The 23,583-nt window shown below is 51.3% G+C and overlaps 6 protein-coding genes and 1 non-coding gene across 7 annotated transcripts; 3 read left to right on the top strand and 4 right to left on the bottom strand.

The window, feature by feature from the left end:
* Window positions 1–400: 400 nt before the first annotated feature.
* On the bottom strand, window positions 401–505 carry BDV14DRAFT_t28. The gene has a single exon. It is a non-coding gene; the product is annotated as a tRNA-Arg (tRNA).
* Window positions 506–4,181: 3,676 nt separating this feature from the next.
* kin1 (putative serine/threonine protein kinase Kin1) lies at window positions 4,182–7,745 on the bottom strand. Its single transcript, XM_073765850.1, has 3 exons — window positions 7,018–7,745; window positions 6,325–6,952; window positions 4,182–6,267 (listed from the first exon to the last, which is right to left on the bottom strand). The coding sequence occupies exons 1-3, from the start codon at window positions 7,630–7,632 to the stop codon at window positions 4,364–4,366; spliced, it is 3,147 nt and encodes a 1,048-aa protein (XP_073632164.1). The 5' UTR covers window positions 7,633–7,745; the 3' UTR covers window positions 4,182–4,363.
* A 993-nt stretch (window positions 7,746–8,738) lies between these two features.
* On the top strand, window positions 8,739–11,324 carry BDV14DRAFT_166536 (putative G-patch domain protein). Its single transcript, XM_073767506.1, has 3 exons — window positions 8,739–8,772; window positions 8,828–9,071; window positions 9,133–11,324. Exons 2-3 carry the CDS (start codon window positions 8,866–8,868, stop codon window positions 11,156–11,158), a joined length of 2,232 nt encoding a protein of 743 aa, XP_073632163.1. The 5' UTR covers window positions 8,739–8,772; window positions 8,828–8,865; the 3' UTR covers window positions 11,159–11,324.
* On the top strand, window positions 11,308–13,369 carry BDV14DRAFT_166532 (ubiquitin domain-containing protein). Its single transcript, XM_073767505.1, has 3 exons — window positions 11,308–11,572; window positions 11,653–12,606; window positions 12,676–13,369. The coding sequence occupies exons 1-3, from the start codon at window positions 11,570–11,572 to the stop codon at window positions 12,814–12,816; spliced, it is 1,098 nt and encodes a 365-aa protein (XP_073632162.1). The 5' UTR covers window positions 11,308–11,569; the 3' UTR covers window positions 12,817–13,369.
* A 19-nt stretch (window positions 13,370–13,388) lies between these two features.
* Window positions 13,389–18,905, bottom strand: BDV14DRAFT_166529 (ABC-2 type transporter-domain-containing protein). Its single transcript, XM_073767504.1, has 9 exons — window positions 17,600–18,905; window positions 17,455–17,549; window positions 16,902–17,394; window positions 16,769–16,852; window positions 16,661–16,720; window positions 16,424–16,613; window positions 14,944–16,374; window positions 14,498–14,898; window positions 13,389–14,446 (listed from the first exon to the last, which is right to left on the bottom strand). The coding sequence occupies exons 1-9, from the start codon at window positions 18,541–18,543 to the stop codon at window positions 13,597–13,599; spliced, it is 4,548 nt and encodes a 1,515-aa protein (XP_073632161.1). The 5' UTR covers window positions 18,544–18,905; the 3' UTR covers window positions 13,389–13,596.
* Window positions 18,906–19,821: 916 nt separating this feature from the next.
* On the top strand, window positions 19,822–21,362 carry BDV14DRAFT_119282 (ribosomal RNA processing 1 family protein). The gene is made up of 3 exons (XM_073765849.1): window positions 19,822–20,193; window positions 20,250–20,357; window positions 20,427–21,362. The coding sequence occupies exons 1-3, from the start codon at window positions 20,145–20,147 to the stop codon at window positions 21,251–21,253; spliced, it is 984 nt and encodes a 327-aa protein (XP_073632160.1). The 5' UTR covers window positions 19,822–20,144; the 3' UTR covers window positions 21,254–21,362.
* Window positions 21,363–21,814: 452 nt separating this feature from the next.
* BDV14DRAFT_196505 (putative sphingosine kinase (SphK)) lies at window positions 21,815–23,434 on the bottom strand (the record flags this gene model as incomplete). The annotated part of the gene is made up of 3 exons (XM_073772460.1): window positions 21,815–23,127; window positions 23,199–23,255; window positions 23,320–23,434. 3 exons carry the CDS (start codon window positions 23,432–23,434, stop codon window positions 21,815–21,817), a joined length of 1,485 nt encoding a protein of 494 aa, XP_073632159.1.
* Window positions 23,435–23,583: the final 149 nt, after the last annotated feature.

Here is a 23,583-nt window from a genome sequence, read left to right as displayed (position 1 = left end):
CTAAACTATACCATGCCTATATACACGAAGGGTCTGTTGAAGAAGAAGAGGTACAGGCGCTGTGTGCGGAATAAGAAATGGAGGGCAGTAAGCGAGGGTGGGTCATCGTACGAGGTCGCGTAGCGACCGAGTTCTGTCTCTTAGGGCACCTCGTACGAGGGGCCCATAACAGATCCATAGCCATGAAAGTGAAACATGGGTCAGGAAGAAATTTTTCTCTCTAACTGGTTGAAAAACCCTGACTGGTCCTTTGAATTGGCCTGCAGTTCTCTCTGAAAGCCACAACAATGAACGACAAACCTAAGACTTAGTGTCAAGGACCGGGATTTATACTTAGAACATGCTATCTGGATGGCCCTTAGTTTTAAAGAAAAGAACTGGCAATAAAGGGCAAAAAAATCGACCGAGACGGGACTCGAACCCGCAATTTTGAGAAGGTTGATCTTCATCCTTTGGAAGAAAGAAACAGCCGAAATCTCACGCCTTACCATTAGGCCACCCGGCCAGATGTAGTGAATATAAATTTTCTTGGAGGTCCCATTCGCCACCAACCTCTCACTAGATTGTCTCATGGTATCTTGTATGCGGACAGCTTTTGTTACTATGACTATATAGAGAGCTCTATTAAGAGATTAACACAGATGGCTGAGGTCACATACTTACAAATACAAGTCCATTGCATGCTACTTTGCTGTGGAGACTTCGCAAGTGTAAATCGTTAGCGATATTATAGATACCATACAATAAAGATCAATAGCTGCAATGTCAAAGCACAGAGTGTTACACAACATTGTCGTGGTCAGGCTCAGAAACGTTTCTTATCTGCAAGGTAGCATAGACACCTACCTAGGCAGTAAGCTTTCACCACGGGTATGATTTCACCAGGAATTTATTGAAGCCCATGTAGAGCTTCATTGAACATGTTTACAAGACCCGGAAAGGTGCACTCTTTTTATGAAATCTCCAATATTGAATACCACTTGTCGGACATGCAAAGGGAGCCCTATGAAGGAAATTTGCATGGAGACCAGAATGGGGCATGAATAACTCAATGGTTGTGAATGATTGTTGTGAATAGTTGTGTTACGGGCTTAGTGCTGTGGGCTCATCTCCCCTTCTCTTCCATCTTCTTCTTTATATCATGCTCTCCTCCTCCTTCCAGTTCCTTCCCACTCCACCTCAATTACCTTACCCTCAACTACTTGCTTCACACAATGAAAAACCGCCTCGGCCAGATATTACTCACTTCCTAGACGAACAAGACACAAACAATAAAGGCAAGCAAAGAAGATTCTCTCTCCCTTTGTCTCAATCCTTGACCTCTGAGATGGGTGTTATTAGCGCTCGATCCTAAGAAACGCTAACTCCGGGATGTAGCTCCTGTGCTCTCATTTCAGTCTCATTCCACACAGGGTAATGTTCGCCGTCCCAATGTCTGGAACCGACAATCATGTCGTTTCGCCCAACCCGACACCTGAAATAGACAGTTCAGTCCTGGACTGGTTCGGCATGAGCAGCAGTGATAAGGTAGCACCGACCCTTCAGAGCTTCCACAAAGCGCTCGGCTTGAAAACACCCAGCAACGGGACACCCAAAGACATATCAACAACCCTATCTCAGTGGGCCATCGCGCATTTTGCCTCAAGGCCCTACATCCTGAGGTACCGCGATCTGATCACCGGCCGCCTCGACAATGCTACCATACAGGCCACGCGACGCAAGATAGTAGACAACATATTCGAGGCCTATTCCCAATTCAGCGGCTACACCACGTGCACACGAGAACCAAGATCTATACATCGAAGGTATAGTGGTCTGGTGCTCGGAACACTATCGGAGTCACGAGCTTCGGGAGCAGGGGGAACAGCATCTATGGAAGCGGCTGCGGGCCATCTTCTCACTGGAGAAACTCCCGGAAGATGTAAACACTCTACTTAAACGACCGGCGCAACAACAACTCATCGAGAGCGCCGAAAGAGGGACATCCTATGAGACGAATGAGGACGATGGTGTTTCTGATGACTTTGGCGATGAAATTGATGACGAAATGGAGGATGATATGGACCTTGAACCTCCCCTTACAGCTCCCCTCACAGAGGAAGCAAAGAAACTGACAACCAGAATAGAAGCCCTTACTAATAAGGGTTGACCCTTTTTGGACCAGTGGCAAAATTCGATAGAAACTGAGAGATCGCGTGAAAAAGCAGATTGAGAAGGCGGAAGAGCTGCAAGTTCGGAAGACCGGACTGCCTAATCTCGGGGTTGTCGATTACAAGCTAATTCTCAAGCATGTCAACACAAAAGCCCAGGAAATCCAGTCGTTCAAGGAACTACTAGATGATGGATTAAGCAAAGAGGTCAAACGAGTATGTAAAGATGGTCTTTTTGATTATCAAAAGTGAGTCCCTTTATAACACTTAGCCTATTCGACACTGGTTTCACCAATAGTGGTATGATAACAACTCTTTAGTATCATGAAAATCTACGAGAGCGGCAAAGACCCGGCAAAATAAGGGAAAGCTGGGGTATACCTACATGCTATTTCGCCTGCCTCCATTCCTGATGTGTTTTGGCTCTATGTAGGACAAAGCATCTGCCTCAGAGATCGTATCCGGCATCACAAAGCTCGAAGACATCAAACGCGCCATTTCTGCTTGCATTACTTTATTTGGGATGCAATAGAACAACCCGAGGCAGTGAATTCAACCTTCATGACAGGTTTTCTCTTGAATGATGACCGGAGAAAAAGTCTGAGTTCGGATCACCAGCAGCTAATCCTCAACTTGGCAGAGATGTGGCTTTGCTGCATGTTTCAAACTTTAACGGTAGTCCGCTTGAACAAATCCCTGCCGTCAACCGTCAAAGCGCTTTGGGCAGGCCAGCATTTGAATGTTGCCTCTCCGCTCTACCAATCGTTCTCGGCGGTTGGCGACGCCGGCATCCTAGGAGGCCAAGAAGCCTTCGAACAGTACCTTCATTCGCCAAACCCGCAGATTAGATAATGGACAAAAAATACACGCGATGCTTTCAACAGCCTCAAAAACTCGCCCGACTCTGGACTCCGTGGATACTACTATCGATAAATAACTCTCTCTCTCTCAAAGGCTCTCAAAGCTCACCTGCGAGCAAGCGTGAGCAGAATGAGATTACTTCTCGAAGGACATAAGTGCTATGTATTTACTCATCGTGATAAGCGCTACAAACGCGCCGTAACCACTAGTTTCAAATGTAGCGGGTTTATCTTTACCGTTCCTAAAATTCTCAATCTGGAATTGAAAGATGGAGACACAATAATGGTATATTCTCGTCTTACTGATACTAAGGAACATGAAAACAAGCACACTTTATTCTCACGTGCTGAAGAACCCGTCTCTCGACTGGCTATTCGAATAAGTGAATCCCACAAGGGCGGCAGAGAATTTGCAAAATGGCTAACTACAAGAGGGTCAGAGAATGCAAAGCGCATCAAGAAGCTGAATACACTTGTTGATATTCTGGATGGCTATATTTATGACGAAAGAGTGGCTATGGCTCCCGCGACGCTGGTGTAAGCGGGGCAAAGACCATCGCTACACATGAGCCTGCCACTCGTCACACGGGGGTAGCAGACTGCTGGTCCAAAGGTGTCTTGAGGAGACCCGCACCGCGCCTTCTTTGGCAGCAGATACCTATTTCGCCAGATCGTGGAGCTTATCAATGCGTTTGTTAATGATACTGGATGTTTCAAGCACTGAGACGACAGGGTCAAACGTGGACTACGAAGGATCCAAGAGACTGCTCGGTAGATGAGGGGTGGAGAGGTTCATGGGTCGTGGAATTGAGGAATGAGGAGGAGCGCAGGGCCTGGTTTGCGGCATTGCTTCTCGTGATTTGGACATCTAGGCATCTAGCTAGGATACAGCATGCCGAGGAGTGTTCCAGTAGCTATGACTATGCAATCTCTCACCCCGCAGCTGTTCTCATCCCCTGCTGTCTACTATCGGACAGAAACCACAAGTAGAAAAAGTCAATCAGAACGTTCTATAAGCTACAAACTATGACATGCAAGCCAGCTAGAGCCAAAATAATCATGGGATAGTAAATCGTACAGCGAGGGTCCACGGTCACATGAGGTGTTTGCTAGTAGAGGGCCAAGATCAATGTGAAAGGTAAGTAGGTTTGTACTTGCAAGGTGCAATAAGCCAGCCCGGAAAAGAAACGCGCATGTAGGCTGACGCTGGACTACAACGTATGGAGGTAAAGCCGGGGAAGTCGAGGAGAAAAGTAAATATCATGCTCATGTATAATAATCGTCATGACAACTGGCTCGCATGGTAGATGAAACTGAGTAAGGAAAACGGAAACGCCATGTCACCGATGCACATTAGAGGCGCAGAGCGTCCAGAATCTTTTTCGCCATCTCGCGGTATTGCCACATGCCTCCAGATACCTTCTTGAACTGGATACCGTGAAGAGAAAACAGGGGTACCTTGACGATGAGGATCTCGAAGCGGAGGACGAGATTTCCGCCTGTGTCGCTCTGCACTCGGGTGGTTGTCTCTCCGACGACGCGCTCCCCGCTCGTCACGTTAGTGTCGCGGTCTTCAAGATATTCGTCGGACGCTTCCGAGTTGGAGACAAAGCTGCGATCCGGCGCACGGTGACGACGTCGAGTTAAAGTTTGGACCTCTTCACGGCCATCGTCATGGTTGAGTAGACCGCCGAAACTGATACGGCGGCGGTGGCTGGATTGGCCTTGCCGCTCAGGGCTTGGAGGTTCGTTATCGACTACCTTGTTTAGGTCGATGCTTGGTGCATGGCGACAGCTAAAGCCGCCTTTGATTTCCACATGCTCAACAGCCAGCTGTTTCAAAACTCGGATGATATCTGCCCTTATAAACGCAAGCGGCTTGCTGCTGGTAGTGGAGACACTGAATAGTCCCTTGAGATAAACTGGCTTAGACAGGTCCTCGTCATTTGCACCTTCCAGAGCAGCGCCGGGTCCGGTGACTTCTTCGTCAGTCTCCTCAGGGACGTTGGCCTCTCTCGTGGCCTCCCTTCGAGCCCTGCGTGCCTGTATACTTTCACGACGAGCATGACCAAGGGACATTGTCCGACTAGCATGTGTACGCGTCGCCGATTTCTGAGTCGCATCCTTAGACGTTGTCGCTTCTGAGCCACTGTTAGCAGCAGTCTGGTTGCCCGCGTCGGCGTCAGATCGACGAGTCCGTCTGTGACGGGGCTCGGCTGAGTTGACGCTCGTTGATCTCTCCAAGAACTTGTTGGATCGTGAGGCCGGCTCTGCTGATCCAGGGGTCTTGAGGAGATCTTGATGCTGGGGCTGACTGCCCGTCGATGGAATTGTTGGCGAAGGTTCTGCGCGGCGGTTCTTCCGCATGCTGAAACCTCTTGAAAGAGGAGTAGCAGAGTCAGCCGGTGGCTGCACATTGAGGGATGGCCCGTGAGGGCTTGCCAGCCTTGACCGCTCGCGCTCATGGCTGCGATCCTTTGTTCTCCGAGTGCTGAAACGTCTCAAAAGACCCGCTGCGGTGCTTTCTTTCTTAGCAGGGGTTTCAGGCTGGGATGCGGCAGGGCTGTGAGAAGACTGTTGCGCAGAGAGATGGGTGTTCTTCATACTCTCTGTGATCTCATCATCACCGTGAGTTCGTGCGCGTGGACGTGATCGCCTTCCAGTATCCTTCTCTCCGGGCACGTGATATTGGTTTGTGTGAGCGGCTTCTGGAGCTGGAAGATCCGGTACTTGAAGTAAGGCTTCGCCGGACACTGCTTGGAAGCCAAGCGCTCCTGGGTTGGCCTCGGTTCTTTCTCTGTCCAATTTCTCCTTGACAAGGTAATAAACAGACAGCAAGGGACTATAGGCGTTCAGAGGGTCATTTCCAAGCTGGATTGCTTCTGCAGATGGGGCGGAAAGATTATCTTTGCTCGCCGAATTTCGCCGCTTGTAAAAGTCGAAGACGCCGCGCTTCTTCTCGGAGTAGGCTGGGGGAGGCTGTTCACGGTTGAGTGCGATGGCATGCTGATAGTCCTCAGACTCTATGATCTTGGTTAGCTGTGAGGCGATGTAGTCTGGCGGACCAAAGTCGAATCCAGTCATCTTGTCAATCACTGCCGGATCCAGAGGGAGCTGGAGGGGTTCACGGGTGGGGAGATGGTTGTCGGGGACAGTGCTGAACCCTTTGTTCATCCATGAGTGGCTCATAATCTCGGCGAGGCTTGCGCGTTGCTTGGGATCCGTTACCAGCATGCGGGAGATGATATGGCGGCATTCTAGAAGACAACTGTTAGTACTGTTATCGTGCGACGGGTTGATCGGGAGAAACCTACCAGAAGTGAGTCCCGGAGGGTACTCGAACACTCCCTGCTTGATCTTCGCGTGGAGTTTTGGCATGCTCTGGTCATCAAATGGTACTTTCCCGCACACCAAAACATAGAGCACGATACCAAAACTCCAGACGTCCACTTCTGGGCCAGTATACTGCCTTGCTTGAAGAAGCTCCGGCGCTGCAAAGTATAGACTGCCGCAGAACGTTTTCAAAAGGTTTCTCGGAGAGAAAAGGTTGCTGAGACCAAAATCAATGATCTTGATATCTCCGGTTTTGCTGATGAGGATATTCTCAATCTTGAGATCACGATGGACAATGCTGTTGCGGTGACAGTAGTCCAGAGCGCTGGCAATTTGCCGTGCAAATTTCCTGGCTTGCTTCTCTTTTAGCTTGCCGTGGGAAATGATGTAGTCCAACATTTGACCACCATTAACAAGCTCGAACAGCATATACCAATGATAATTGGTCCGCACCACGTCTCGCATACCGCAAATATAAGGGTGGTTCACTAGACTGACAATGGCAGCCTCACGAGCAGTTCGAATCTCCTTTGAACGGTCCGCCCTTTCGGCCTCGCGTGCACTGCGGTGCTCCTCTGTTGACTGCCTAGGCACAATTTTGATAGCGACCTATATTTAGACGATTGTTAGTATGATGCTCTCTGTATGGCATGCTTCACTATGTAAAAGCTCACCTGTTCCCCAGTTTCCAGATGTCTCCCAACCTTGACCTTGCCCATACTACCCGCTCCCAATGTTTTACCCAGCGACCATTGTCCTGTCGGAGTTGCGATCATTGTACGACGTTTTGACTGATTGGGGTTCGCGGGGTGTACGTGGTGCCCGGAAGCGGATTGGGAGTGGCCGGCACCCCCATCGGCTGCTGTTGGCCCCGCGGAAGCCATGTCTATGCTGTCGCGCTGGTGGCTTCTAACCGAGAGATTTCGGTGTGGTTTATTTGAGGACGGTTCGGTACGGTATGTAGAAGACGGTCGCTCTTGAGAGCGATCTCTCGAGGTTTCACGACGGGAAGAGTGGTGGCTTCCCCTAGAGGACTCGAAGTCCCGGCGGGCGATGTTGTCGAACACGGCGTGATTAGTGGGCGGTCGGCGGTCGTAGGACTGCGATTTTGAATAGGAGTGACGGTGATGAGAATGGCTCTGATGAGTTGGAGAAGGTTGAGACGCGGTCGCGGGTCTCACAGCGACGCTGCGAGTCCGGTGAGGGATGTCGGATGAAGCAGCTCCATAGGAGGGTGGCCGGGAAGAGGTGGAGTGGCTGCGATGGACAGAGGAAGCAGCGGTGGACATCACGAGGGCGGGGCTAATTTAATTGAAAAAGGACGCGAGAAGCGAAACAGTCAGAGCCGCACGGGTCAAGTGAAAGCCCTCGCCGATGACTTCAAGGTCTGGGGATGAAGCCTAATGGGGACGGACGAGGTCGAGACGGATGACGGTCGGGGGAGCGAGTGGGGGAGAGAGGTGCGCTTGCTTGCTGACAAGAGCCCAAGCAAAGTGATCGTCGCGGGCCAAACCGTTCACAGCGATTCCATCTGCGGGGGACAATGGTGACGAGGGAGCCCAGGAAGGAAAGATTGAAGGTAACGAGGGAGGGATAGGGATGGAGGGGATGGGGGGGGGGGATGAAGCAGGAGAGTGTTGTTGGTTGTGGAAGGTGATGGATGCGGCTGCGGAGAAACACATGAAGGGCAACAAAGCCAGAAAGCCAGACTGAACCAGGGGCCGCAACCATCACCGTCACTGTCTGACCTCCGCCCAAAGTCTATCTTAGTCTCCCTGTAGTCGCTCCTCTCTGGCCTAGCTTATTTGCCTAAGCTAATCTATGACATTATTCTTATTAAACTTCTTCCTCACAGCCAAAAATCAAATCTACCAGTCGCGATTCTCATAATTCTCACACCGTCAACAGATGACATCCATCAGGCAGTCCAGCCACCCTCGCCTGATACCCAGTCAGTCGTGGTTGAAATGACCTGGTGCTTTGGGCACGTTCCAGCGTCACGATCTCATTTCGACACGATGGCCAAAAGAGAGTCTAGATTATCAAGAGGCTGGGAGCTGCAGGTGGATCTGAGCTTTGCTATACTAGTTAGTTTCTTCGGTGGTCCTGCCACCAGGCTTGCTACGTGCATATTTGTCAAGCGTTGAAACAAACATGGTACCTATCTGTGCGACGCTCGGGGTAATAGTAAACTATGCGCCCAGGAAAAAGAAAAGAAAACTCATCTCCGTTGTATTACCCTGGAGTCTGTAGAGCAACGAAAAGCGCACGTTGCTGAGGTACAATGTGCCCACGAGCCACACGTGGCGGTGCAAGCTGCGGAACCAATTGCCCTGTTCATGGTTGGCTGTAGCGTCACATGATGGTTCTATTCTCACTTTCAACCTTCCACCAGCTTTGAAGTAGCAACTACTCAAGCTGACCAACCGGTACGTTACGTTCAAACTACCAAACAATCTGTATAGATGCCTGACTATGATTTAGGTACGACATGCCAGACTCACTTTCATAAAGATAGCGCAATGGCAAGCAAACGCACCCGCGCGGCCTTCGAAGCCGATTTCCAGGCGCAGCAATCGCCCTACGCATACTTCGGGACCCCTCTTCCACCCCTCGACGAAAGTATCCGCGACGATGGATCATACGTCCCAGTATGGAAGCAGGAAGTAACCGATGACCGGGGAAGGAAACGCTTACACGGCGCCTTCACCGGTGGATTCAGTGCCGGGTGAGCCCACGATGCATCGACCTCCCTGGACAGCAGACTAAAATGGTCCCTTTTCACCCAGGTACTTCAACACCGTCGGATCAAAAGAGGGATGGACGCCCGCGACATTTGTGTCCTCGCGGCAGAACCGGGCCAAGGATGCGCGGAAGCAGCGCGCCGAGGACTTTATGGATGAAGAGGATATACGCGAAGCGGAGGAGGCGAGGAATTTACAGACGAATGAAGATTTTTCGGGGTTCGGGTCTACGGCGACGGATGCGACCCGCCTTGGGGGGCTGATGGATGTGTTCAAGGTGTCGGGAGAAACGATTGGTGTGAAGTTGCTGAAGAAAATGGGGTGGAGGGAAGGGCAGGGGATCGGTCCGAAAGTGAGACGGAAGGCTGCAGGTGATGATGCAGACAAGACATATTTGTTTGCGCCGGAGAATCCGCCAATGGTTGCTTTTGTACGAAAGACCGACCACAAAGGACTTGGATTCGAGGGCGAAGCGCGTCTTGGCTCTCGCCAGGACGAGAATGGCGGCTCTGATGATGATGCTGATCCGTATTTTGGAAGGCGACTCATTACCGACAAACCGAAGCAATCGAAACCGCAGAAACCTCGACGAGGAGCTTTCGGCGTAGGTGTGCTCAATGATACTGGGTCTGATGATGAGGATCCATACTCGATGGGCCCGAAAATCTCATACAACCGCACAATAGGCGGCGACAAGAAGAAAAAGAGCAAAACGAAGGCTGTGGACAGTGTTTTGGGTTCATCCAATCCTCTTTTAAGGGACAAACCAGTCTTCATCCCCAAGAAGGCTATCGCTGCGAAAGGTGCAGCGGGTTTCAGAAAATGTCACGATGGCCGTTTGCCTTTGGATGGGTTCCTACTTGCAGATGGCGTCTCTAGCCTTACCTTGTCTTCAGACAGAAAGTATGCGCCTCCAGAGATTCCCAAAGACTGGGAATTGAAAAAGACACCTTCAAATACAACGCATACCTCAGAATACGTTTCCACGAAAGATGCTGCCAAGGCATCGACTCTTGACCCGATATCACGAGCAGCTCTTTTGGGAGAAGACCAACTGCCCGCCAAATCCATATTCGACTGGATGACGCCTGAAGGCCGCGAAAAGATTGCGAAGCTCACCGGGAAAACGAACCTACCCCCCGCACTTGGTGAAAAAGCTCCACAGGGCTACGAACTCTCCGAGTCCCAAAAACGAAAAGACCTATGGGACCTCGTACCAAGACTCGACAAGCTAGTGGCCGTTCAAGCTCTGACGCGCGCCGCGAGCGGATGGATGCCATACTCAGAAGACGAAGCAAAACGAACCCGCTACCGAACATTCCTTGAAATTCGCGCCGGTTTACGAGATACCCTCCCTGAGCGTGTCCCAGGATCCAGCACCGACGAATGGACCAATGAACTTAACGAGTTTGCGCGAGCCGCAGAGGTCTTCAAGCCCGTATCAGGTATTATGGCATCACGGTTTACTTCCGCCTCTGCAGGCCCCAAGGGATCCTCAGACGAAGCCGCCGAGTCTGATCCAAACACACCATTACTCAGTAAACCCAGCGAGAAGCCCGAGGATCCAGCGATAGCAGCTGCAAAGATTGGCATGTTCGGCCCGATGACACGCACGACTATCTCGTTCTACCCCACCCGTTTACTCTGCAAGCGGTTCAACGTCAAGCCGCCCAGCCATGTAGCTGTTGACCCAGGCGAGCCAGGTACTGGAGGTGCTTCTTCTTCTGCAGCTTCATCAACAAACCGTTTTCAATCCGCGGGCTATCAAACCGATAATCGCCCGCGCGAGCTGGTGTCGCAAGATGTCTTGAATCAGCTTATGCTTGAGGCCGGTGGGGGCGGAGCCTTAGCCCCGTCGCGTGGAGACTCCCAGTTTGCGACTGCATCGGCGAGTAGTGCGAGTGCGACGCATGCGCACGCGGCCTCAGGCCCAGGCACGAGCGCAGCACCAAAACCCATTGATACTATCGTCGAAGCAGACCGCAACGAAGCGCTCGAAGGCGAGCGACCAGGCGAGGCAGTCTTCAAGGCCATATTCGGCAGCGATGACGAAGACGACGAGGAGGAATAGCGTGCGTATAGATTTGTCACTCGGGCGTCAGATCAGCCAGTTGCATTCTTGACTTCTTGTGCTACGCTAGCTAGCTAGCTAAAGTACTAAGTAGACTAAGGATTAAATTGAGTAAATTAAGAGCGCAAATCAAATCAACGGCGGAAAACCCCGCATGGCATTATTCATGACAGTGAACTTCTTAAGCAGCCGGTGGTGAGACTGACAGCCTGAACCACGGAACTTTCTTTCACCTTTACTTTGGGTCGAGTATAATTAGTTTGCTCTCTGCTGTCAACGCCGTCTCGGGCTTCTGTCCCTGATATCTTGATCCTCTCAGCATTCACTCTCTTCTACCTTCCTACCTACTTGCTACTATCGCACCATCCCATGCCTTGCGATCGCAGCTGATGGAGTCGACTCCTCTACAAGATGGTAATCGCATCTCACATTACTCCAACATCCTCCCCGCCTGCTCTTATGTACTGTACTAACCACTGAATGACAACAAACAGGGCTGCTGCTTCTCCGTGTCGCGTGATCCCACTCCAGAAGAGCACTACCACAACGACACCGACAACCCCCCAACGAACCCGCAAATCCGCCCGCAACTCTCTCATCGGACTACCTCGCTATCGCAATCGAACGCCCCGTCCTCCTCCCGCCAGCGGCACCAAACACCATCCTCCTCATCAAACTACAATGCCCGCAACACCACGCACCGCTCCCACTCCCACTCGCATCCCCAAAGCACCCCCGTACCGCTAACGCAACCCATAAACACACCTATAATCCCACATACATGGACCTCGAAAAAGCGCCTCTGGACGCGCTCCCTCCTCGACCGCGAACGAAAGGAGTTCTTCGAGACAAGAGTTACAGGGCGCGCGGAGGTCTGGGCCGCGTTGAATGCGGCGCTTGGGTTCATGAGACAGGGTGACTTTGAGACGGCGCAGAGTATTATTGATGCTGCTGGGGTTACTGTTCCGACGGGGGATCTCTGCCAGGGTGTTTATGATGAGCGCGGTGTGCTTTATAGACTGCCGAGGTGTATCGTCAGTGATCCCCTGAACATGGTCGCTGGGGAGTTGGACGATCAAGAAGATGAGAGTGGTGGTGGAAGTACAGACGGGGACCGCGACGACGACGAAGATGGAGAAGTAGACGTGGGCTTCGAAACAGACGATCGAAAAGGCGGATTCGGGTACGAAGACGAGGTCGAGTCCGGCGATGAACTCATCGTTGATGAAACAGGAACAGGAACCGGGACTGGGGCTCGGACTAGGACTAGGACCCATGATGCAGATGAGAGGGAACGCCGGCGCGACGAAAAGGGCAAGACTAGCGAGCGGGATTTGATCCGTGTTAAGGCGCGCCTTAGTGATCGCGGCGGAGCGGATGTTGTCGTTGCCGTGCGCAAGACGCAGAACGTTGGGTTTTTGGCGAGGAAGGTAGCGCAGGAGGTTGGGGTGAGTTTCTTTTCTATCCTGTCCTATCTAGAAACCGGGTTGAATATCAGGAACTAATGTGATATACAGCTACCAAGGACACAGCGCATCCGAATCGCCTACCTAGGCAAGATATTGAAAGAACATACTTCGCTCGTCGAGCAGGGCTGGAAGCCAGGGAATATAGTCAATGCTCTGGTTGTTGCAAGACGCCCGTCCGTCTCGTCGTGATGGTATGGTCGAGGCGCAAGCTTCATCTCCAACTTCACCTTCAGCACGACTGAATCTGCTCGAGCATTAGAACTCGACCCTCGCCCTCACCCTCACCCTCCTAGCTACTTTACCACCTCGTCGACCCAAAGACACCGATCCAGCCCCGGTGCAATCTGTACCCTTGTACCTGACTCAACGACATCAAGACCACAGCCTATTGACCACGATACTCATCCCCCCCCGCACCTCTATGCAATCGCCATACTCGTCCTCGTTTCCAATTTCCGATTCCCTACGTCGGCGTTTACTTCTTGCTCCTTGCTTCTTGCTCCATTCCCTTCTATACCCCCTTCCTTCCCGTCATGACGCGATTTAGCTCGATCTATTTGATCTATCGCATTGCATAATACCCCCGCCGCGTCGGCACCAGCATCTTGTTTTACTTTCAATCAATCCATCAATTGCTCTCGATACCAAACTTGAAATTCGGAGCTTGAAGCTTCGTCGTGCTATTTAGGTCGGAATATGAGGTTCATAGTTGAGTACACATGAATATAAGATGAAATATATCAAGAAAATAAAAAGTATATCCGCGCGTAGAGTAGATGACAGACACAGATCCATGAGGTAAATAATACGTAAGTACCATCTAATTGCAGAATAATTACGAAATATAGCAATGTTACATCCACCACCAATGAATGTCTTTGAAAACAAAGAAAGAAAGAGGCATCCTCACCAACTTTCCCCTGACCTCCCTCTCTAGATCTCACAAGTATCCGGAAGGTATCTAGACGCCTAATACAACCGCCCATTATCTGCCTCCTTCCCCTTCGGCGTCTCCCCAGACCTCCTCTTAAAAACCCTACAAACCACAACCGCACCCTTCTTTACCCCCCTCACCAAACTAGTCGGATTCCAGTTCCTCACGCGGAAAACATAATAAAGCGCCACAGTCCCAAAGACATTAAACCCAATATAAGCCCACCCGATGCCCCAATTGCGCCAGCGTTCACCGTAGTAGATGTTTGAGGCAGCGAGGTACTGATCTGCGCTTGTGAGAGAGCAGTATTGGCAGTCTGATGTTGCGGTGGGGTTATAGAGGCGACCTGGGGCTGCGGATAGGAAAGCGTCCATGTAGTCGCCGCAGGATTGGCCGGAGGGAGGGTTGAAGACGCTTAATTCTTCGGATGCGCACTCGATTGCTCGGCCCGCGAGACCTGTTGCCGTAAGGCCGGAAATAAGGTACGTTAGTGGTGAAACGCGATACATGAATATCCAGAACCCCGGGAGGGCATTGGGCGGCTGCATCACGCCGTTGAAGACGAGCGTCATCATGAACATGAGCGTTGCGATTGTGCCGCCTGTTTCGGCGTCCGGGAGGGCGGAAATAACGAATGTCGCGAAGGTTGATGTGAATATGAAGAATTGGATTACGAAGAGGAGCATCAATCCTTGCCGGTGAGGGGCTTGCGAGGCGCCGTAGACGGGGAAGTAGTATGTGGCCCAAGAGACGACGCCGGCGAGGATCTGCCAGGGGATTTCGACGGCGACATTGGCGATTATGAAGGCGGCCCATGAATAAGATTTTGAGGGGCGTTCGCGGACTTCGTAGAGAGAGCGTTGAATCACGAATTTGGGCATGATTCTGTTATCTTTATTAGCATGGTTTTGACTATGTAGGAGTGGTCGTGCATACTGCTGCACAAGTGTCGAGAAGATGGAGGTAAGCATGAATGCACTAAACAGCACATCCTGGAATCCCTGCTGCGAGCTATCGGGCTTGAAGAAGGTGAAACCAATAAAGAGGCCTGAGGCAATGGCGAGAATGAGCTTAGCCCAAACGTAAACAGGCTCGCGCCAGTACTGTTGGAATACACGACTGGTGACCTGATAGAGCTGGTTGGTGAAGGGCATGGCAAATTCCTGGTGCGAGTTATCGTCTTCGTCGGAGGGGGCGGAGGATCTATCTTTGTGAATGCGGTCAATTTCCTCCTGAACTGTTTTGGCTTCTGCGCTCTCTTTCCAGACGATGGGCCAATCTTGATTAGACTTTCCGGAGGCACCGGCTCCGATGACTTCGAGAATGTACTCGGCGGGCTATTAGGGTTAGTATGTGGAGAGCATAATGGGTAGGGAACTGACATTCTCGGAAGAGCCGCATGCTCGTGCCCCGTTTGCTTCAAAGTAGCTGAGTAGAGTACGAGATTCCTCTCCGATGTCGCCGAAGTACACGGTTCGGCCTCCTTTGGCCAAGAACAACAGACGGTCGAACTGCTGGAAGAGCATAGCGCTAGGCTGATGAATTGTTGACAGCACTGCTTGGCCACGGTCCGCAAGCTTGCGCAAGAAGGAGCAGATTGACCATGAACTTTGAGAGTCAAGACCACTAGTGGGTTCATCTAGGAAGATAAGCAGCGCTGGTTTAGCAGCAAGTTCAACACCGATAGTTAACAGCTTACGCTGTTCGACATTAAGGCCCTCGCCAGGTGTACCGACAATTGCATCCGCAAAGTCCTGCATGCTAAGCATGTCGATGACCTCTTCAACATATTGGTACTTTTCAGCCTTAGAGACCGTCCTTGGTTGGCGGAGTATGGCACTGAAACGGAGTGCTTCTCTCACGGTAGTAGTAGGGAGATGTAGATCTTGCTGTTGCACGTAACCAGTTTTTCTCTGGAAGCTAGTATCAAGAGGCCGGCCGTCAACAAACATATCACCAGTGACGACACCTATTGAGACTCGCTTCGCGAGTACGTCAAGCAATGTTGTTTTACCGGCCCCTGATACACCCATCAGCGCCGTCAATGTGCCTGGTTTAACCCATCCGTTAACGTTGTCGAGCAGTCGGCGCTGGCCGCCTTTGACCGGAATATCGTAGCACACGTTTCGCCAGGTAAAAATACTATGCTGTTCGGGGATCGCAGAAGTATTGGGCTCTCCGTCGGTAGGCTTCTCGGCCACGGCGGTATTCGTAGGCGGAGCATCACCAGGGTTCTTTTCGAGGTTGCGCATCTGAGGGGGCAAATGGCCGCGACGAAAGACAAGATATTCAGCTTTCGAAGATGTGGCCGAGTTGAGCTCCGTGGCAACCAGATAAATCACAGTGAAGAAAATCCAGAAAGCTATCAAGATCCCGAGGTTCCGCCACTCGTGATCGTAGGTATAGCGGTATTGCGACCAAATGAAGTCGTCGCCAGAGACGGTCCTTTCGCCGGCAACACTGCCTCGAACGGAGCAGATGAATGTGTCACCAGTGCTGTCCGGATAAGGTGGCACAAATTGCGAGCAGTCAAACCGTCGACCATGAAACTCGTTCGCGATCATTGCTTCGAACGTATAGTAAACTGGGTTGATCCACCTAATCCAGCTAAACCAAGGAACATCCGACATTTGCGGCGTTGGAATAACGAAACCGGTGTAGATGACAATGGCCAACACCATGACTCCGGCCATTGACATTGCCTGGGACAAGGTTTTTGTTGAGGCTGCCAGAGTGCGGAAGACTGCAGACATCGCAAGCGTGCTGAGGAAGGTAAATAGGAAGAAGATGAAGAACTGCGACGGTTCATATCGCTGTACAAACAATTAGCGTTTCTGTCTGTATTTCGTAGGACAAACCTACCAATCCAGCCATAAAGTAGTATATAATGTTGAACACTGTTGCGGAAACGAGCTTGACAGGTATATCGGACACAATGCCACCAAAAGCTTCGGCAAAAGGATGGACGAAGGCGTACGAGGCTTGTTTCTCGACAATTGGCCGCTGATCATAGAGTGAATTGATTTCCGTAATACTAATAAGAGCGTTCATCCTAGTCCAAGTTAGACCTATTCCCTTCTCTATAAGTTGATCACATACAAGACAGCGAAGAAAAGAGAAGCTCCTTTGCTTTGGAAGCCAGCGGAGGCGTTGGGAGTGCTGCCATTATTAGTATAACCCTAATTAGAGGACCTGGGAGCGCTGTACCCATAGTAAATAGAACCAATGATGAGAGACATTACGATACGACCAATGACGGTTGTTAGGGTAGAAGGTTTGTCGTTCCATATCCTAGATGCTGTTAGTGAAATGGGCAGGTGATCGATCAGCTGGGATGTACCTTTGATAGGCCCGAATGGTGCACAGCTTGACCTGCATAGGGACTGAGATAACATAGGGACTTTTAGGCCGGACATGCTTTGCCTGCTTGTGTCGCTTAGCTGCATCATAGGTCTGCTCAGCTTCGCCTCCCAAAGGGAATTCCTCTGCGTGGTCTGCGATCTCTTGCTGCAGCTCGGTGTAGTATTGGCTCTTCTTCCAGTATGCTTCAAACTCTTCAGGCGTCCGTGGAACTTTGTTCTCCATACCCTCGCGCGGTTTACGCTCTTGCGGGTTGGTGACTGATGTTAAAAAGTCTCCTGTTGTCTGACGAGGCGGACAGTAGAAGCCCATCTCCACAAAGTACCCTTTCGCGAGGCTGCATGGTCCGAAGTAGATCTCTCGTCCTTCGTAGAGCACGACTGCTTTGTCGAAGATGTCGTAGATTGCTTGGGAGGCTTGGTAGATCGCGACTGCGTGACAGGTTCCTGCTACATTTGCGGAGACTCGCAAAGCTTGAGATTGATCAGTCTCATATGTCTGGGGTGGGAGTGATGAGGCGCGGATGGAGTCACCTTTAGCAAACTCTAGCGCACTCGCAGAGTCAAGGCCTCTTGTACTGTTGTCCCACGCTGCAATAGGTGCACCCGCCAAAGCCATTTCAGCAATACTATCAAGAATCAATTAGATAACATATCAATAACCACGAAGAGGACTCACCTGACTCGTTTTCTCTCGCCCCCGGAAACACCTCGAATGTAGTCATCGCCAACTTTGGTATTGTACGTATGAGACAACCCAAAGATAGACATCGCAACCTTCGTAACATAAGTGGCAAACTGCTGTCGGCCAACACCCTCCAAGCGGCGCTCAGGCGTTCTCGCTGCGGCAGCAAACTCCAGGGTTTGGCCCACTGTCAAATGGGCAAAGTGCTTGTCCACCTCTTGGTTATATACGACCTCTCCCTTGTACTGCTTGAGCATTGTCTCCATAGAAATTCCACCATACTGGATCTCTGAGTCTTCACTTAGCTTCAAACCATGGAGCTCACCACATAGCGACTTTAAAAAGGTAGAGCAACCACTACCAGGTCGTCCTAGGACGATGAGAAGCTCACCGCTCCTAATAAGGCCATTGAAGTCGTGCAGAATGTGTCGTTCCGGAGATCGCTTGAAGAGTAGCTCATTCAGTCTTAACGGCGCGGTGAGCAGCGAGGCAACGGTATCTTGGTATTGTAGGGCCGAGCCTGAACCAGAGACATTGAGGTTGCGAAATGAAACGCCCATCGATGGTGGTCGAGGCAAGCCCTCCTTGTCAAGGAGCTTCATCAACTTGCGCGCCCACTTGTAGTGGTCGAATCGGTCGCTTGTAGGATCGAAGGCTGGGTCTTCCATACCCATCTCATCAACAGTGTCTTTGCGCTCAAGGCCCGTCCCGCTAGGAAGGGAGGTTGCTGTATTGCGCCGCGGGAAGTTAGATGCGATGTGCGTCAACTCGGCCTTGCCCTCTGGGTTGATTTCCTCGAACAACGTGGTGTCATCCCTGTCCACCCATGAGTTCTGGCGACTGCGATATTGCGATTGGTGTGTTTGTATTTCGTGGATCTCGTCTAGCTGCTCCGAGTTATGGTGAGAGCTGTTACTCGGTTTCTCGTTTTCAGCCATCTTGACGCCAGGCCCAGCGTGGAGGCTGGGTCTGATTTCTGTTCGAAGAAATTGAATTGACAGATACAAGTAGAAGTAACAGAGAATTGAGAAGCTCAGGAGCTCATCGGCAGATGAAGAGATAAAACTCCGCACAGTGACGAAACCGGTGTGACAGCACAGGGGTTATGTACGAGAAGAGGGGAAGGGGGTTTTATATGGAATAAGACGCATAGATAAGGCATAGGCAGCGTGAAGGCTACATCGGCCATTCATGGACAGGCGTGCCAGCCAGGAGCCGGTCTGGGGAAGCTCCATTGGGAAGACAGCTGGGGATGACGACAAGACCCGCTGGTTGGGCGTTCAGGACGAGACAAAAACAGAGGCACCGGACCAGGAGCTGAGAGCATTCCGAATGCGGCTATGGCATGTAAGGTTCCGGTGCGCGCGATAGTGCTGACTGGCCCGTTATCCAAGGTACACTAGTCAATCGAATAGTCTCAGCTTTGGGTCCCAAACTTCAACGTAGTGTCAGTTTCTCTTTGTTTGCTGTCATACATTACCAATAGGTACTCCGATCATACTTCGTACTTGAAAATAGACTCCACATAAGGACTACCTATACTACCTTACCTACCGACTTGTAAATCAGAGCCACGCGTAATATTTCATCGCAGAACAACGCAGTGATCGGGACTTCATACTCCGTAATCCGTGAGCGTCTTGGCTCTTAATACCTGTTGTAGATCGAGACACCATGAAGATGACGCTAGCGGGTTCATTAAGTTAGTGGTGCCGCGGCATAAACATCTCCACTTCGCAGATCTCGATTCTCATTTCCGAGCACAAATAGGAAAAATTCGGCCTTACTCAGCGGGTTTACCACGCAAGGCTGCATAACTTTGAGCCTTGCGCTCCGCCGCAACGTATAGACCCCAACTGTTGGATAGTGTGGAGTTGAGCCGCTGAAGAACATTAATTCTCGGAACCGGCAAGGGACTTGTGAGCAAGCATAGTCAGCGGAAGCACGAGGCAACCATCCTCCGAGTGATCCTGCCCGCAGGGCCGCAGCTTCCAGGAACCGGAGAGGGAGATTCCGGCCAAGTGAGCACCTCACGACCCAAGTTTGTTCGAATTATCATCTCGGAACTCGAGATCTCCGCCATTTGGCATCTAATAGAAAAATTGTTCAGCAACGTGTCCAGAGACAACAGTCGTTCCAGACGTGGTTTGGGCAGCTGACTGCTTTCTGTTGCCTTCGACTTCTCGTACGCACTCTCTACGCTGTAGATCGGAGTTGACAGTTGCATTTGTCCGGGCCGTTCATCGTGCGAGACGCACAGGCACACACACGTGACCTGAGGGCGGGAGACTGAAGCTGTCTCCACATTCATTAGTCAAACCATGCAAACATCAAAAAAAAGTTACTCGGGATGCGACGATAGCGACTGAGTAGTTGGCATTGTCCGTCAAACTGATTTTTTTTGGACTGGGGGCTGTCAAACTTGACCGTTCTGCTCTGCATGCCAATCACAAGAAGCGCCTCATAGTCCATTACTTATCTCTCCACTACTGTCGTCCCGACTGCGATTGAGGAAAGACTCCAGATTCAAGTCTCCAAGATGACGGACCTTGCGAAAACTCCCTTTGTACGGGAGCTTGCTTCGAGCGGTACGTTTGGGCGTATTTCTGCTCGACTTTACGCTTAGTACTGACATATGATTCAGACAAGAAAATCCGCGACAAAGCCACCGACTCCCTCGCCCTCTTCCTCCGCTCAAAGACCGACCTTTCTCTTCTCGAACTCCTCAAGCTATGGAAGGGCTTGTTTTTCTGTACGACCCCAATCATCCTTTTACTCTTGGCACCAACTTCAAACTCAAACTAACTCAATGACTGCATAGGCTTCTACCATTCCGACCGCCCCCTAACACAACAAGCTCTCGCCCGCAACCTCTCCTACACCCTCGTCCCAACCCTTCCCCGCTCCACAATCCACGACTTCCTCCGCGCATTTTGGATCACCATCGGCCGTGAGTGGCACGGCATTGACCGATTGAGACTGGACAAGTATCTCTTCTTGATTCGATCATACGTTGGCGTCGCATTCCAGGTTTTCCTTCGACAGAACGGGCCCGCTTCACAATCCAACGGTGCCGGTGCAGGAGGAAAGCGCAAGAGAGAGGAATCGGGAAAGACAAAAAAACGGTCGAAGGGCAAGAAGTCGAAGCGCGATGAGAAGAGCGATGACGAGACCGAGCAACAAACATCCACACCCGCCAGCGGAGACTGGACAGACCTGAAATCCTACCTCGACATCTTAGCCAACGGCCCCCTTCACCCCCTAAACTTCGATCCCAGCCAACCCAAACCCGACGAAGCGAACGGTGTTATCCCCATGCCACACGGGCCCGACGGCCTCCGCTACCATATATTGGACGTCTACATCGACGAGCTAGAAAAGGCGCTTGAGGTCGATCCCGAGACGAAGAAGTCCAAGGCGCTTGGTGATGTTGAGATCTCTGCTGAACTTGGTGAATTATTGCTTGCACCAATTGAGCGGTTGAGGAAGGAGAGTGCGCATCGGCCTGTGAGGGAACGCGCGGGGGAGACGCTGAGTGATGAGCGGCTGGTTGAGTGGGGGTTGAGAGAGGCTAAAGCTGAGAAGGAGGAGGATAGTGAAAGCGAGGAAGAAAGCGAGGAGGAGTGGGGTGGATTTGGGGATGATTAGGTTGGTTTATATTCGAAGGTTGATGGTGATGGTGAGTGAGATTTTATGTATACATAAAGGGCGTTATTATGACTATAGATCAAAAGCATTCTTGTTCACAAACCCCATTCAAACCAGAACGAGAGAGGACGAGTATATCCGAAATGTGTTTATATACCTCTAGGTACTAGGTATAGGTATAGGCATGTATGTACCAAGCTCAACCTCAACCCTGGAGTCAGAAGTCTGGGGATCTAGAATACACAAAAAGCGCAGCCAAGTCTAACAAGGCAGATCCAATGAGATAAAAATACAATACAAAACAAAACAAAACGTAAGGAACAACAAAACAAACAGCCAACCAAGATATGAATAAGGTAATTCCGCCGCAATGGAGACTCGTCATCCATTATTGGGTATCATCACAGTGGGGGGACGGCGGCGATGCGTAGGGGGAGGGGTCTATACAAAGCGTAAGGGGGAGGGGAAACATTATTAGGTGGGTAGGTAAGTAGGTGGGGAGGTAGGCATGTAGGTAACCACACCGGACCTCATTTGAAGGACATCATCGTAAGGGATAATTCAAGGCTTCGGCCCAGGTGCCTCATAAAGATGCCCCGACTTTGAAAGCACCGTGCCAAGCCCCTTATGAATCTCAACCTGGAGCGCTTCAAAGGGGACCTTTTCGCCATCAATACTGATGTACCCCTCCTTTTCGCGCGGTGTAAGTCTAAACGCAACTGCCTTGCGAATATCGACCTCGGGCATATCAAAGAATGTACCCTGCGGCACTTCAGTCATCATTCCCAGAATCTTAGACCGCGGCGTCGTCCCGTCGACGGTGACGATGTCGATGAGCCCGTCGTTGGGGACAGCAGCGGGGAAGAAGTTCGTGTCCTTGGAGACGATGGCCATGTTGCCTGCGAAGAAGTTGCCCATTGTCTCGCCGCGGACGACCGTCCAGTCCTTGGGGAGGTCGTCGAGGACGGTGCCGTATGTGAGTGGTGGGAGGCCGAGAGTTTCTTCGGTGTTTTGGGGCGTGCGGAGGGGTGGCGTGCTGTTTATGTATGTGCTGTAGTGGTTTTTGATGGAGGTTTTGTCGTCCATAATTACTTTGATGGCGAGGTCACAGGGGTAGATTGCGCGGTGCATGAGGCGCATTAGGAAGCCGTAGGTGAAGCGGTGGGCGCCCATCCAGCGGATGTTCTCTGTTCCTAGGTCTGAGTCTGCGATGATACCGAAGGACTGTGAGAGGAATGATAGCGTGCGGGTCGTTCCCTGTGTGACGGACATTAGGTCCATTGGCATACGCACGCCCTTGACAATAGTCAGAGCGGCAACCGAGACGCTTCCCGTCCCGCAAAGGTTCCAAGCCATCGCATTCCCTGAGCCGCAGGGCAACATAGCAACAGCCAGCTTCGCCAAAGCCTCTCGCGCATTTGGTTTCTTTGCGAGTCCATTGAACACTTCATACGGCAGACCGTCTCCGGAACAGCACACAATCGCGTCATATGCGTTGATATCAATCTGCTCTGCAATCTCCGTAGCATTACCCCCATGTGTAGTTTCCTGGACGTCAATCTCGCAGTGCGCAGCGGCGAAGACGGGCTCCGCATACGTCCGGTAGAGTTTCGACGCTGTTCCCTTGCCTCCGAACGGATTGATCAGGATCTTAAGCCGCTTGTACCGCTTCGCATCGCCATACGCAAGGGTAAGTAGTTTCTGCGTCCAGGCCTCGACATTGGCTTTCTCTTCATCGGCGACCGGGTATTGAAGCGCTGTAACGGCGACATCGTGCTTGCCCGAGGGCTCCGCGTAGGTGATTGTGAGGCCGGAGGATGATACGCTTGTGTCGAGAACATTGTACAGCGAAATAGAGTGGGTGACCTTGTTCGCTGAGCAGGAGTTAGCAAGATATATCCAGGAGTAGCGCGTTATAAGACAAAGAAAAAGCCCGCAAACGTACTAGGCTTGGGAATGAGGCCACAACACGCCCGGTCCGATCTGCGCATGGCGCGCTCATCTAAAGCCACACCGGTTAGTCCAATGGGATGACCGCGATCACGATCACTGCGCGATAAACGTACCGACTATGAGGAGGGAGTCGCCGCCTAGCGTAAGGGACACGGACTGTCCCACCATGAGGGTAGAATCATGGCCGAGCAGGCGCAGGTGGGAATCGGACTGATTCGTGCAGGCCATTTTCGTTTTCGGGGTCTAGAACATAGAAAGACGGGTAAAAGCAATGCAAGCGCCAAAAAAATACAATGAGGGATTAGGAAGTAAAAATACAATAAAAAGAGCGGCGGAGGGAGAGGGAGAAGAGAGGGAAAGGGAGGTGGTCGGCGGAA

This window comes from Aspergillus stella-maris (assembly GCF_047715825.1).
Source record: "Aspergillus stella-maris strain CBS 113639 unplaced genomic scaffold BDV14scaffold_6, whole genome shotgun sequence".
NCBI classification, from domain to species: Eukaryota; Fungi; Ascomycota; class Eurotiomycetes; order Eurotiales; family Aspergillaceae; genus Aspergillus; species Aspergillus stella-maris.
The sequence above is the reverse complement of the archived record's forward strand: the minus strand, read 5'-3'. Positions and strand labels throughout refer to the sequence as shown.

Coding starts and splice junctions, on each gene's coding strand:
- BDV14DRAFT_166529 (XM_073767504.1), bottom strand. CDS start 18,543: ATGGCTGAAAACGAGAAACCGAGTAACAGCTCTCACCATAACTCGGAG. Junction 17,395..17,454: donor TGCGCTAGAGTTTGCTAAAG/GTGACTCCATCC, acceptor ATCAATCTCAAG/CTTTGCGAGTCTCCGCAAAT. Junction 14,447..14,497: donor TTCTCGACACTTGTGCAGCA/GTATGCACGACC, acceptor TAAAGATAACAG/AATCATGCCCAAATTCGTGA.
- BDV14DRAFT_166532 (XM_073767505.1), top strand. Junction 12,607..12,675: donor AGGTAGCGCAGGAGGTTGGG/GTGAGTTTCTTT, acceptor TGTGATATACAG/CTACCAAGGACACAGCGCAT.
- kin1 (XM_073765850.1), bottom strand. CDS start 7,632: ATGTCCACCGCTGCTTCCTCTGTCCATCGCAGCCACTCCACCTCTTCC. Junction 6,953..7,017: donor ATCTGGAAACTGGGGAACAG/GTGAGCTTTTAC, acceptor GTCTAAATATAG/GTCGCTATCAAAATTGTGCC. Junction 6,268..6,324: donor CCCTCCGGGACTCACTTCTG/GTAGGTTTCTCC, acceptor GTTGTCTTCTAG/AATGCCGCCATATCATCTCC.
- BDV14DRAFT_166536 (XM_073767506.1), top strand. CDS start 8,866: ATGGCAAGCAAACGCACCCGCGCGGCCTTCGAAGCCGATTTCCAGGCG. Junction 9,072..9,132: donor ACCGGTGGATTCAGTGCCGG/GTGAGCCCACGA, acceptor CTTTTCACCCAG/GTACTTCAACACCGTCGGAT.
- BDV14DRAFT_119282 (XM_073765849.1), top strand. CDS start 20,145: ATGACGGACCTTGCGAAAACTCCCTTTGTACGGGAGCTTGCTTCGAGC. Junction 20,194..20,249: donor ACGGGAGCTTGCTTCGAGCG/GTACGTTTGGGC, acceptor CATATGATTCAG/ACAAGAAAATCCGCGACAAA. Junction 20,358..20,426: donor ATGGAAGGGCTTGTTTTTCT/GTACGACCCCAA, acceptor ATGACTGCATAG/GCTTCTACCATTCCGACCGC.